General features: G+C 44.4%; 1 protein-coding gene across 2 annotated transcripts in view; it reads left to right on the plus strand.

Moving 5' to 3' along the window:
- LOC122808650 (protein mono-ADP-ribosyltransferase TIPARP-like) overlaps positions 1-13292 on the plus strand; it is a 519303-nt gene that overhangs the window by 305025 nt on the left and 200986 nt on the right. For both annotated transcript variants that reach the window (XM_044079621.1, XM_044079622.1), the window contains exon 4: positions 6133-6320. In XM_044079621.1, coding sequence (XP_043935556.1) covers positions 6133-6320 — 188 coding nt within the window. The remainder of the gene's footprint in view (positions 1-6132; positions 6321-13292) is intronic.

The following is a 13292-nucleotide window of genomic DNA, read 5'->3' on the forward strand; positions in this document are numbered from 1 at the left end:
ACTGGTGCCAGAGCCATGGCCGCAAGCTAAACGCCAAAAAGTGTATAGTCATCCCCTTTGGCAAAAACAAAGTGCCCACAAATTACCACATAGGTGGTAATCCATTAAGTACAGAAGAAGTAATTAGGGACCTGGGGACCCAAGTTGATAGCAATCTCTCATTTGACAACCATGTGGCCAAAGTGGCTAGAAAAACATTTTATATAGCCCACCTAATCATGAAGGGATTCACATCTAGATCAGGGGAGGTCATCGTGCCTCTTTACTCATCCCTCATCAGGCCCAGAATTGAGTACAATGCCCCTTTTGGGATGTACCTTACCAGACACCTGCAGCAATTGGAAAGACCCCAAAAGTACCTCACCAAGATGATCAAGGGGCTCAGACAGATGCCGTATGCTGCCCGGTTAAAGAAACTCCAGCTCTACTCAGTGGCATACCGCCTGCTCAGAGGCGATCTGTGCCTGATGTATAAAGCCATGTCCAACCCGGAATTAATGGACATGCTGCACCTCAGAAAATCCAAATCCCATCGAGCTACGCGCTCGAGGGACTTGAACCTCAGCACTGAAATAAATAGGACATGCTGGAGGGACAGATTCATAACCCAGAGGCTCCCTTCACTCTGGAATAAAATCCCATTCCAGGTTAGGCAGAGTCCCTCATTGACTCTCTTCAAGAGGAATCTTGATGAGTGGATGGGAGATTGTAGGTTTACCCCGGGTATCACTTCTCTGTCACTGTTAGACAGAGGCACAGTATACTAACCTCGAAAAAGGGCATAGCAAAATTAATTTAATATGGGTGGCGAAAGCCATACACACTCTGGCTAGGGTTATAAATGCCCTAGGGCAGATAGCCTAGTATGAACCTATGAACCTATGAACCTATACCTTAAGGGAGCATTTCCAATGGGAGAGTCAGGACTACCCTCAGTCTAAAAAAAGACTCAGTTAATTCTTAGATCTTCCACAGCACAGACCCTTGGCCATTCCCCCTAGTCCTGGATGTTATGGAAGATGTTTTCCTGGAATCCAACTTGACCCCTGGCACCCTTCCTCCTGCACTCAGAAAGCCAGACAGGTACTACAGAGTCCCTGACTCACACAAATTTCTTTTTAAAAATCCTATTGCTGACCCTGAGGTAATTTCTCAAGGCCCTAAAGGGATTAAAGCAACCTTTTCTAAGAATCCCACCCTCTCAGACATGGATTCCCAAGCACTAAACAGATGGGGTAAAAATGTGTACACCTCAGCTACCCTTGGTATCAGGGCACTAAATTGTCAGTTCCATATGCTAACATTTCAGCAGCATACTCTGGAACTCCTCAAACAAAAAAATTATTCCTTTCCTGCTTGTGCAGAATCTAATGAGTTACAAGAGTTAATGCATTCTGCAAGTCAGGTAACTAAATAAACCTTGCACTGTGGTTTTGACACCCTAGAAGCTTCTTGCAGGGCAGCAGTCACCAAATCTGTCATTAGAAGGCATGCATGACTTAAGGAGCAACCCTTGCCAGACCATGTCAAATCTAAATTGTTGGATGCCCCCTTTCACAGAGACAACTTATTTGGCACTAAGGCCGAAGAGGTCTTGAAAAAGCAAAATCTATGTAGAAAGTTAAGGATTCCTTACAGGTCCAACCTCTCAGGTTCAGCAGGCATTGTCCCACCAAGCACTGGTACTTTCCTGTTCCCACTAAGCCAGTTCAGGCCAGACCCCACCAACAGCAGCCATAGGGAATGCAGAGATCTAAACAGTGGACTACCTTCACTTCAAAACCAGGGAGTTCTAAGACACCCACTTATGGTAAGAACTCACAATGACTCACCTACCCCTCCCTCTGCTCACCTTAACTTACCCCTAGGAGGAAAACTCTCCTTTCACACAAGCACCAAGGCCACCATTACCAATGACCGCTGGGTTCTCAACAGTGTCCCAGGGATACAGATTTTCTTTCCACACCCTTCCAACCCCAAAAGGGTTCCCATATCTTCCTCCAGACCAGTGGGCAGAGGCATAAAAGCAAGTCATTTCCCTGCTCTCTATGAGGGCAGTAGAGCACGTTCCTGCAGAACAGGAAGGCCAAGATTTCTACTCCAGACTTTCTGGTACCCAGAAAAGATGGCACCTGGTGCCCCACCCTCGATCTATCCATTCTAAACACCTTCCTGGTGAACCCAAACTTCAAAATGCTCACCCTCCAGCAGCTGCTACCCATGCTGTCCAAGTTTGGCTAGCCACCCCAGATCTAAAGGAGGCCTACCTCCATATTCCTATCAGGGAAACATACAGACAATATCTCAGGGCAGGATCTCAACACTTTCAGTTCTCTGCGCTTCCCTTTGGCTTATCCACTGCTCCCAGAGTTTTCACAAACTGCCTGGCTCTGGCCATTGTCTTTTGCAGACAAAGGAATATACAGATTTACCCATACTTAGACAACTGCCTAACTCAGGCAGACAGCCAGGAAAAGCTGCTCAAGCACCTGGCCTTTGTAAAGTCCCATGTGATCTCCCTAGAGTACAAAATCAATGAAAATAAATCCAAACTGGTGCCCACCCAAAGGATTATATTCCTAGGAGCAAGCCTGGTCACAGCATCCCAGATGGCATTCCTTACACCAGAAAAGCAAATTTTCCTGACAGCCTACTTCTCTCAACTAGCCACCAGACCCCAGTTATCTGCAAGGAAAATCCTGCAAGCTCTGGGGTTCATAGCATCTTGCATATTACTCATTCCACATGCCAGACTGCATATGAGGAAACTTCAATGGTACCTAAAAAGCCTTTGGCGTCAACACTCTCAAGACCTGGAGACTCTTATACCTATAATTCCCCTGCCTCAGAAAAGATTTTCTTTGGTGGGCAACAGCATGCTCCCACAACAAGGGACTACCTTTCCCACCACCACACACCACCCAGACCCTCACCACATATGCATCAGACTATGCCTGGAGTGCACACCTGGATGGCAGGTGCATGCAGGGCCAATGGAGCCCACAGCAAATCCCTTTGCACATCAGCCAAAAAGAGATGATGGCTGTCCAGCACGCCTTGATAGCTTTCAAGCCCCTTCTCCCTCCAGGGGCGCTCCTCATCAAAACAGACAACACCACTGTGTTGTGGTATATCAACAAGCAGGGAGGAACTCACTCCTATCCCCTATGCAGGCTGGCCACGATCCTTTGGCACACAGCCTCTGCCATGCAACTCCACTTGTTAGCACAATTCCTGCTGGGTTCTCTCAACTCACTGGCAGACCAGTTAAGCCGAAATCTTCTGGAACCCCACGAGCGGCAGCTCAACAGAAGAACCTTCACACTAATAACTTAGAAATGGGGCACCTTGAGGGTGAATCTCTTTGCCTCCCACACCAACCATCAGCTCAGAAAATTCTGCACCAGGGAACATCACTGCATGCCTTGGAAAGTGGATGCCCTGTCCTTCCCCTGGTTCAGTCTATTGGTCTGTGCCTTTCCTCCACTTCCTCTCATCCCCAGGGTACTGCTCAAAATATGGGAAGAAAAACCAAGGACAGTTCTTATAGCTCCAGACTGGCCTCGCCAGCACTAGTACCCCTTGCTGCACAGCCTGTCCCCACTGCCACCTTGGCATCTTCCTCAGATTCCAAACCTCCTGACCCAGAGGAAAGGGGAATTCATGCATCCCCAATTGTAGACCCTCAGTTTGGCAGCTTGGCTTATTCCCTAAACCCCAATCAATCTGCCAGTCTCAGTAAACAGGTTCTAGATGTTGTATGTGAGGCCAGATGCCCTAGCAATAGAAAGTCTTATGCGGACAAATGGAAAAGGTTCTGCACCTGGATTCAGGCTAAGGGAGATAATACAACACAGCCCTCCCTCCCTCTCATCCAGGATTATTTAGCTGATCTGCTACACACTGGTCTCTCCTTTTACTTTATTAAAATGTATGCCTCTGCTATCTCTGATCATTTTCCCACTGAGCAGCCCCTTTTCCCACACCCTTTGATCAAACAGTTCCTAAGAGGGGCTAGCGACATGAGGCCACACAGAAGAGCACCAACCCCAGCTTGGGACCTTAACTTTGTGTTGGAAAAGCTACCGGGCAGAAGGCAAAGCCATCTCCAAACAAACCATTTCCAAATGAATAGCACACTGCATCCATTTCTGCTACAAACAACACAGAAAGCCTTTCCCCAAGGGTGTCAGAACTCACTCCACCAGAACAGCCTCCACCTCTGCAGCTTTCCTCAAAGGAGTCCCCACCAGGGACATCCTGGAGACTGTCACCTGGACATCTGTTCACACTTTTAACAACACTACCACCTGCTTCTTTTCTCCAAATCCAGGGCAGGGTTTGCCTCTGCATTCTTGCAGGGCATCCAAGCCAGCCCTAGTTTCCTTGACTGCCTCCACCCTTTTCCTCAGCTTTGGGAATCAACCCAAGTATGATGACTGCAACAGTGAAACACGAAGAACATAGTTCAGTTGTGTACACTTACCATAAATGTAGATGTTTGAGTGTATTCACTGTTGCAGTCCTGGTTTCCTTCCCTCCATCCTCCTCTTTTCTCTTCTCCTTCCTTACAAGAGACTTATTGGTATCTACTTTCTACTGGTAGGGTTCTTCCACCAGAACCTACCTCCTAATTGGGAGGTCCTGACAGGTTAGGGCAAGAAAAACTGATGTAATGATGTTGGCTGCCTTACTTTTTACTACTGACGACCAGACATCAGTACTGAAGCGACAGCAACCAATGCAGAAATACTAAGCCTGTGGTATTTGGCCAGCCAAGGGCTACCCTGGCAGGGATAACTCAAACGTGATGACTTCAACAGTGAATACAATCGAACATCTACATTTACGGTAAGTGTACATAACTGTACTTTGGAGAGGTCTCTGTTCTTTTGGTAGAATTCTAGTGAGTATACCTGCTCATATGAGAGTCAGTTGCCTATAAGTAAATTAAAATATGATAGCAGTTATGTGTTCTTAAATTAAAATATTCCAAAACTTTAGTCTGTGCTCTCTGGCATATGTTACTGACACTGGCATGTGATTAGCACCCCTATTAATTATAGCTAATGTAAATGTGCCACCACACCCCTTGCAAGTGGCAATCAAAATGGGAATGCCTACAGCTGAGCAGTCCCGCCCTGGGAAACTTCAACACTTGAGCAGTCCCACACACAGCTCAGCAGTCCAGCCCTGTAGAGCTCCAACACTTGAACAGTCCCACACACACACACCTGAGCAGTCCCGCCCTGGGGAACTCCAACACCTGAGCAGTCCTGCCCTGGGGAACTCCAACACTTGAGCAGTCCCACACACACCTGAGCTGTCCCACCCTGGGGAACTCCAACACTTGAGCAGTCCCACACACACACACCTGAGCAGTACCACCCTGGGGAACTCCAACACCTGCGCAGTCCCGCCCTGGGGAACTCTCAACACTTGAGCAGTCCCACACACAGCTCAGCAGTCCTGCCCTGAAGAGCTCCAACACTTGAACAGTCCCACACACACCTGAGCAGTCCCGCCCTGGGGAACTCCCAACACCTGAGCAGTCCCACCCTGGGGAACTGCAACACTTGAGCAGTCCCATACACACCTGAGCAGTCCCGCCCTGGGAAACTGCAACACTTGAGCAGTCCCACACACACCTGAGCAGTCCCGCCCTGGGGAACTCCAACACTTGAGCAGTCCCACACACACCTGAGCAGTCCCGCCCTGGTGGACTCCAACACTTGAGCAGTCCCACCCTGGGGATGAATTTTCATCACGTAAGCCCACGATACTACTTTGATAAATGAACATAATAAGTAAAAATAAATAAAATGAACAAATATTCCAGCATTCCAACTCTGCAGCTGCTAATTATATTAAATAATTAAGGGATTTACCGTATACACACACACACACACACACACACACACATATATATATATATATATATATAGAGAGAGAGATAGATATACTGACTGTTTTGGGTTAGCTGTCAAAATCCCATGTTGCCTACCAGAACACAAATGTACACCAAGTCTGTGGATAATGTTCTCTGCCTTGAGACTAGAGTGACAGGATGGTAAGAAAGTATATTCGGCCAGAACATTGTAAACAGACTAATAAGATTGTACTTTTCCACAGCCACTTGCGACTGAACTAAATGCAGCCTTTGAAAAGGGAATGTGGAATCATGCATTTGTGGCAAATGGCAAGAATTACAACATCAATTTGAAGGGATTCATCCAGAGAAACATCACAACTGGTTATTGTCGCTACATTCGTCGACGACCAATCTTCCGGTCAGAAATGGACATGCATCCTTACTTAAAGTAAGATTTCTTAATATTATTAAGTAAAAATAACTTCTTGACAAGGTAATGTTTGATGGTATTAAAGAACATGGGTAGAGAGAGGAAGGTGCAATTTGTGGCTTCGTTCTCCGAAGATCTACAGTACCGTTCTGTGTAGAAGGTTTGCTGCACATGAAAAATGGCTTATATTCTTATTTTTTCAAGTTAATGTTATAGACAGACTTTAGAAAATTAATACAAGTGTTACAGCATGTCATCTGTTTTAAAAATGTACTAGTTGAGTGAGAAGTGGGTATTGTTTCATCTCTAAACTGAACTACAGTGTCTCTGTTTCATAGGTTCATAGATTAGTACTACGCTAACTGCCCTTGCGGGCCATTTTAAGCTAGCCAATTACCCATGTAAGAAGCAAACCCTGCACCTTCTGTTTGTAAGGTAAGCACCTTAACCATTATACCAACCTCCCACCCCCATGGCTAACAACATATCATTTACCAGATATGCTGGCACAAATGTTTCTGTACTTAATTACTGGTTTCAGTTTTAGACTGAGTTAGGAATTATCTGACATTAGTCATCTCTCCAGTTGTTAGAGACAATACTGCAAGTTTAAAAAAAAGAAACCATTGCTTTCTTGTAACCAAGAAGTGAAAAGATAAGAGCTCGGGGAGGGGGTTATCTTACTGTGTCAGGCTACATAATCGAGCTCGGGGGAGGGGTTATCATACTGTGTCAGGCTACATAATCGAGCTCGGGGAGGGGTTATCTTACTGTCTCAGGCTACCTTGGGGGAGGGGTTATCTTACTGTGTCAGGCTACATAATCGTGCTCGGGGGAGGGGTTATCTTACTGTGTCAGGCTACCTCGGGGGAGGGGTTATCTTACTGTGTCAGGCTACATAATCGAGCTCGGGGGAGGGGTTATCTTACTGTGTCAGGCTACATAATCGAGCTCGGGGGAGGGGTTATCATGCTGTGTCTGGCTACATAATCAAGCTCGGGGGAGGGGTTATCTTATTGTGTCAGGCAACATAATCGAGCTCAGGGGAGGGGTTATCTTACTGTGTCAGGCTACGTAATCGAGCTCGGGGGAGGGGTTATCTTACTGTGTCAGGCTACATAATCGAGCTCGGGAGAGGGGTTATCTTACTGTGTCAGGCTATCGAGCTCGGGGGAGGGGGTTATCTTACTGTGTCAGGCTACATAATCAAGCTCGGGGAAGGGGTTATCTTACTGTGTCAGGCTACATAATCGAGCTCGGGGGAGGGGTTATCTTACTGTAGCAGGCTACATAATCGAGCTCGGGGGAGGGGTTATCTTACTGTGTCAGGCTACATAATCGAGCTCGGGGGAGGGGTTATCTTACTGTGTCAGGCTACATAATCGATATCGGGGGAGGGGTTATCATACTGTGTCAGGCTACATAACTGAGCTCGAGGGAGGGGTTATCTTACTGTGTCAGGCTACATAATCGAACTCGGCGGAGGGGTTATCTTACTGTGTCAGGCTACATAATCTTTGTCATTTGTCAACGTTTTGTAAGTGCTGACATTCATCATATTTATTACTGCTGCAGTAGCCATAGCTATATAGAAAATATCCTGTGTAGGACATAACAGCCGGTCAGCATTCAAAGCTTCAGGGCACCCTCCATTCACCCAAACTGTCAGGCAGCTCAAGCCGAGCTGACCAAAAGAAAAGTTTGGGTGCATAGCCCTCGAGAGCTTTCATGCCAGTAGAGCCAGGGAGACTGAGCCCTGAAGTGAGGATGCTAGGAACATCAAAAAAAATAAATGTCCATACCTTGGCATAAAAAACACCAAGAAAAAAGGGGGGTGGAGGGAGGAAGCGGTTATTACAGCAGTGATCATTCAAATACCATCTGTGAATTCACACTGAATGCAAGCCTTTTCTTGAGCCCCTCGCCTCTAATTGGAGCAAATCACCATCTGTGCTCTTACTGTGTCAAGCGCTGCCCAAGCCCTCCCAGGCTAATACATGTCACAGGCCGCATAGGAACCATCACTGTCCAGCAACTGTCTTCCAAGCCTGAAGTCCATTCTTGAAAGGACAAAGTGTGCAATCATGGTAGATATCCATTTCTACTCGCACTCTGTCAGTGCTGACCAAAACAACCCCAGCTAATACACAGTCACAGGCTGCATAAGAACTGTTGGTGTCCGGCAACTACTCAGTACCAAGATCTCTGCTGTTCGACCCTACTGGCTCACACATCAATGAGATACTCCCAAAAAAATCTCAATACACTTGCCCCAGTATATATTAAAAGGGTCAAATCCAATCCCACACCACAGCTAACAAAAGAAACTAAGAAATGAATGCTACAGTAGGACAGAGTATGGAAAGAGCAGCTGAAAAATAGAACACAAAATTCATTTCAACTTTTCAGGCAGTTAATGAACAGGACAAAATGCCAAGTAAAGCATGACAGGCAAACATATAACAGCCCCCCAAAATAAACATCAAAACAACCCAAAACTCTTCTGGGCATCCATCAACAAGCTTTTTCATCTAGGCCAAATTACCACCCCCACCACTACATCCAACAATAATATTTATTCAATTCCTATATAGTTTAACAACTGTTTTATACAGACTATATTGTCCCTCACAAACAGTAATACTTCTGCTACCCTCTCTGTACCAGCAGCCTCTGCTAAATATCCTCAGCTGTTTGACTTCAGCCCACTACCTACCTCCACCATTAAAAAAACTCCTACGTAAGCTAAAGCTACCCACCCTAGCTGCTGAATAACTCCCATCAGACTACTTTAAAATGCCTGCAGATGCAATTGCTTTTCCAGTCTCTATATTGGTAAACAGATCTGTATCCAAAAATATGGCCTGCCATCTGAAACAAATCCATCATTATATACAGAGACGGCACATCTACAGAGTTTCATAACTACAGAGTTTAATAACTACAGGCCCATTGCAGTCCTCTCCCCCCTAAAAAAATATTTATTTATTTAACATTTGTTAACCGAGAAAGTCTGACTTGGAACGAGCCAATTTTCAGTGGAGGCCCAGGGAGAAACGCTCCAGATGTAGAAGAATTGTTGATGAAGGACATAAATTCTTGTAGTTAACTACAAGAATTTATGTCCTTCATCAACAATTCTTCTACATTCTTGAAATTTACCCACCAAACCAGTACTGTGGACATTGCTTATTTGGATGTCTTGGTTGGTCTGGATAAACATGAATTTACCTCAAGGATCTTCCGTAAACCAACATTTTCCAATGATTATTTACATTTCACCAGCAATCATCCCCCCCACATTTTTAAAAATATTGTCAAGGGGCAGTGTATCCGTGCAGCGAGGATGTCTTCGACTGAATCAGTGATGAGAACAGAACTTGACACTATTAGAGAATTATTTAGTAATCGCGGATACCCGGACAACATGCTCCAGGACATTACAAATTTTGTGGGTAATAAATGGGGTAAGAAATACCCCCCTTTATTGGGAAATTACGTGTTAAATGGAAAAGATGAAGGGCAAATATCCAGTTACCTTGGTCGTGCCTGTATTCTGACCTATACACCACACACGTGCTTAATTAAGGACATCTTACGCCAACACTGGAATATTCTTACAAGTTCGAACTTGGAACATGTTGTTGGAAATTCCCCTGAATTTGTATATAAGACAGGCATTAATTTAAAAAGAATACTAGAGAAAGCTAACTATCACACTGCCACAATGGACATGTACAAAGGTACAACCAAATGTGGCAGATGTAAACAGTGTAAGCATATTAATGAATCTAGATATATTCGACTTAAAAACATCAACTCTACCTGTATTAAAACTAGAACCGGGAATTGCAATACAAATCGGGTGATATATATAGCTACATGTCTTTCTTGCCCTATGTACTACATAGGCAAGACTGAAAGAGTTTTTAAAAAGCGTATATATGAGCATTTTTATCGTATTCAGAGGAAGGACACAAAGAATGCTTTGTACAAACATATCCACGAATATGGTGCAGAGCATACTTTTCGCTTCGCTATTATAGACACAATTAGGTATTCATTATTTGGGGGGAATTGGAAGATGCAATTAGCTGCCTTGGAGAGTAGATGGCAGATTTTATTAGATGCCACAAGACCCCCTGGACTAAACGAGTCTATTAGTATTAAGCCTTTTTTGGTCCTCTCTTAGTATAAATTATTGTGCTACTATATTAGTTTTTCAGTTTCTTGTGATTACACTTTAGAATGATTTACAAGTCTTTTAACACATGGATTTTTCATATCCAGGTTAAGCATCATTTTTGAATTAGAACTCATGACTTAAACACATTAAATACATTTTTTAAATATTATAAATATTTTTATAAATTTTATATCTCATATATTTTTTATATATATTTTTATATATTCATCATCATAATTGTTGATTATTGAATTAATAAGTGCTTGTGACAATGTCTAAGGTATTGGGGAAGTTAATATATACACATCTTCCTGTAATTGGGTAAACAGAGTTGATGTATTAGTAAAATGTTGCTGAATATGTACTGTACCTTTATGTGTTTTGGCGCACTTTTTTAAATGAGTGAATTGGTTTACGTATATATATGATGTTATGGGGGTTTTTTAACTGTTCTGAAGAAGACTGGGTTCCAGTTGAAAGCGCTTAACTGCATCATCATTGTGGAATAAAGAATTTATACTCCTTCGTGCACGAGTTTCTTTGGAGGTTCCTGTTTCTCATCATACTTCCTCAGGCAAGAGGCACTTTTTTCCATCTTCCATCCATATTACAATGTAATACTCATTGGAGCTTTTCTCCCCGGGCCTCTATTGAAAATGGACATATATTCAGATAGACTAGCCTGGTCAACAAATGTAAAATAAAAATAAATAAAATAAATCTTAAGAGTGGAACAGGCTACCGGTCCCATGGTTCACAGGTTCATAGGTAGGTACTAGGTTATCCATCCTGGGGCCTATACAAGCCCAGCCAAAAAGGTACCCTGGCTTTTGCCACCCAAGAAAATTATTTTCCTGTGCCACTGTCGAGCAGAGCCACACAGGTGATCCCTGGGGTGAATTTCCTATTTCACATCCAATCATCAAGAGTGCTAATGAGGAGCTTTGTTTGATATAGATAGGTAGTTTATTCCAGAGTATGGGAAGTCTCTCGGACAGGAATCTATCCCTCCGGCATGTTCTGTTTAATCTGGTGACAAGGTTTAGGTCCCTAGAGCTTGTATTTCAGAGGGATTGGGATTTCTTTAAGTGGAGCATGTCCAACAGCTCTGGGTTTGACATAGCTTTGTATGTTAGGCAGAGATCACCTCTGAGTAGGCGATATGCGACGGAGTAAAGCTGGAGTTTTTTGAGATGGTCTGCGTAGGGCATCTGTTTGAGGCTGGTAATATTCTTTGTGTGGTATTTCTGTGGCCTTTCCAGTTGTTGTAGATGCCTTGTGAGGTACATACCAAAAGGGGCATTGTACTCTATAATGGGTCTAATGAGTGATGAGTAGAGGGGAACAATGACCTCTTTTTTTCTGGATGAGAAACCTTTTGTGATGAGGTTTGCCACGTAGAAGGATTTCCTGACTACTGTGGCAATGTGATTATCAAAGGAGAGACTACTGTCCACCTGTGTCCCAAGGTCTCTTATCACACTTTCAGTGTTAAGTATACTACTGCCTATGTTGTAGTTCATGGGTACGAAGTTTTTACCAAAGGGGATGGCAATGCACTTTTTGGCATTGAGCTTGAGGCCATGGCTTTGACACCAGGCATCTGTCTCAGTGAGGCCCTTTTGTAGGATGTCCATATCATTAGGGGTTTCGATTATGGCTCCTAGTTTGCAGTCATCTGTGACCTTTGTTAGCCAAAGACCTTCTGTGTTAGCCTGTACTTCAGAGAAGTAGATACCAAACAGGAGAGGACCAAGGACTGAACCCTGTGGTACTCCACTTTTCACTGGTCTGAAGTCGGATTTGGAGTCTGCTACTTTCACAGTGTGGGTTCTGACAGTGAGCCAGTTGGCAACCCATCTTGTGACATAGGGATTTATACCTAGTTTAGTGAGTTTATCTATAATTCCAGAGTGGGGGATGGTGTCAAAAGCCTTGGCAAGATCTAGATAGGCTGTGTGAACCACCTTACCCTTGTCTACGGCTTTGGTGACTGCTTCAAAGAAGTCTCTCAGGTTTAGGAGACATGATCTGCCTTTTACAAACCCAAACTGCGTGGGATCCAGAGTTTGGAGATTACCAATATCTTTGTTTATAAGTTCCATGATGATACGTTCCATGGCCTTGCAGACCAGGCTCGTCAGGCTAATGGGGCGGTAGTTCCCGGGGTCCGTGGTGGCTTCCCCCTTGTGGAGCGGGAAAACTGTTGCTGTGCGCCATTCAGCAGGTACAAAGCCTGAGGTGAGGCTATGATTGAACATGGTACTTAGGTGGGGTGCCAGTTTGTTCTGTAGTTCGTGTAGTACGCAGCCTGGGATGTTGTCTGGTCCCATGGATGCTGTGTTCTTGGCTTTGGAGAGTGTGGATTTTACCTGTGCAACCGTGATTACAGGAACTTTGCATTCTTCTGGTATAGAGATGGGCTCTTTAGGGAGTGAGAGGGGGGATAAAGTTAGCACTGAACCTATCTGCTAGGATGTTGACAATATCATTTGGGTCTGTATATTTAGTGCCATTGTGCTGTAACTCAAAGCAGATCTGAGTGCTGACATTGAGATTCTTGACATAGCTATAGAATGCTTTGTGGTTGTCTTTAGAATCAGTGGCGATTTTGTTTTCATAACTAGCTTTGGAGGATTTTATCAGGGATCGCAGCTTCTTACTGAGGCTGACCAGGGAGCTCCTCCACTCGTGGGATTTTACTCTCTTTTTGCAAGAGTTTCTTCCTTCTGTTGTAGAGTTTGTTTATGGCAGGGGACCACCAGATTGGCTTCCTTTTTTTGGAGGATAGCGTCTTGGTTCTG

Source organism: Protopterus annectens, chromosome 8.part0 (genome assembly GCF_019279795.1).
Source record: "Protopterus annectens isolate FY-2018-M chromosome 8.part0, PAN1.0, whole genome shotgun sequence".
NCBI lineage: Eukaryota > Metazoa > Chordata > Ceratodontiformes > Protopteridae > Protopterus > Protopterus annectens.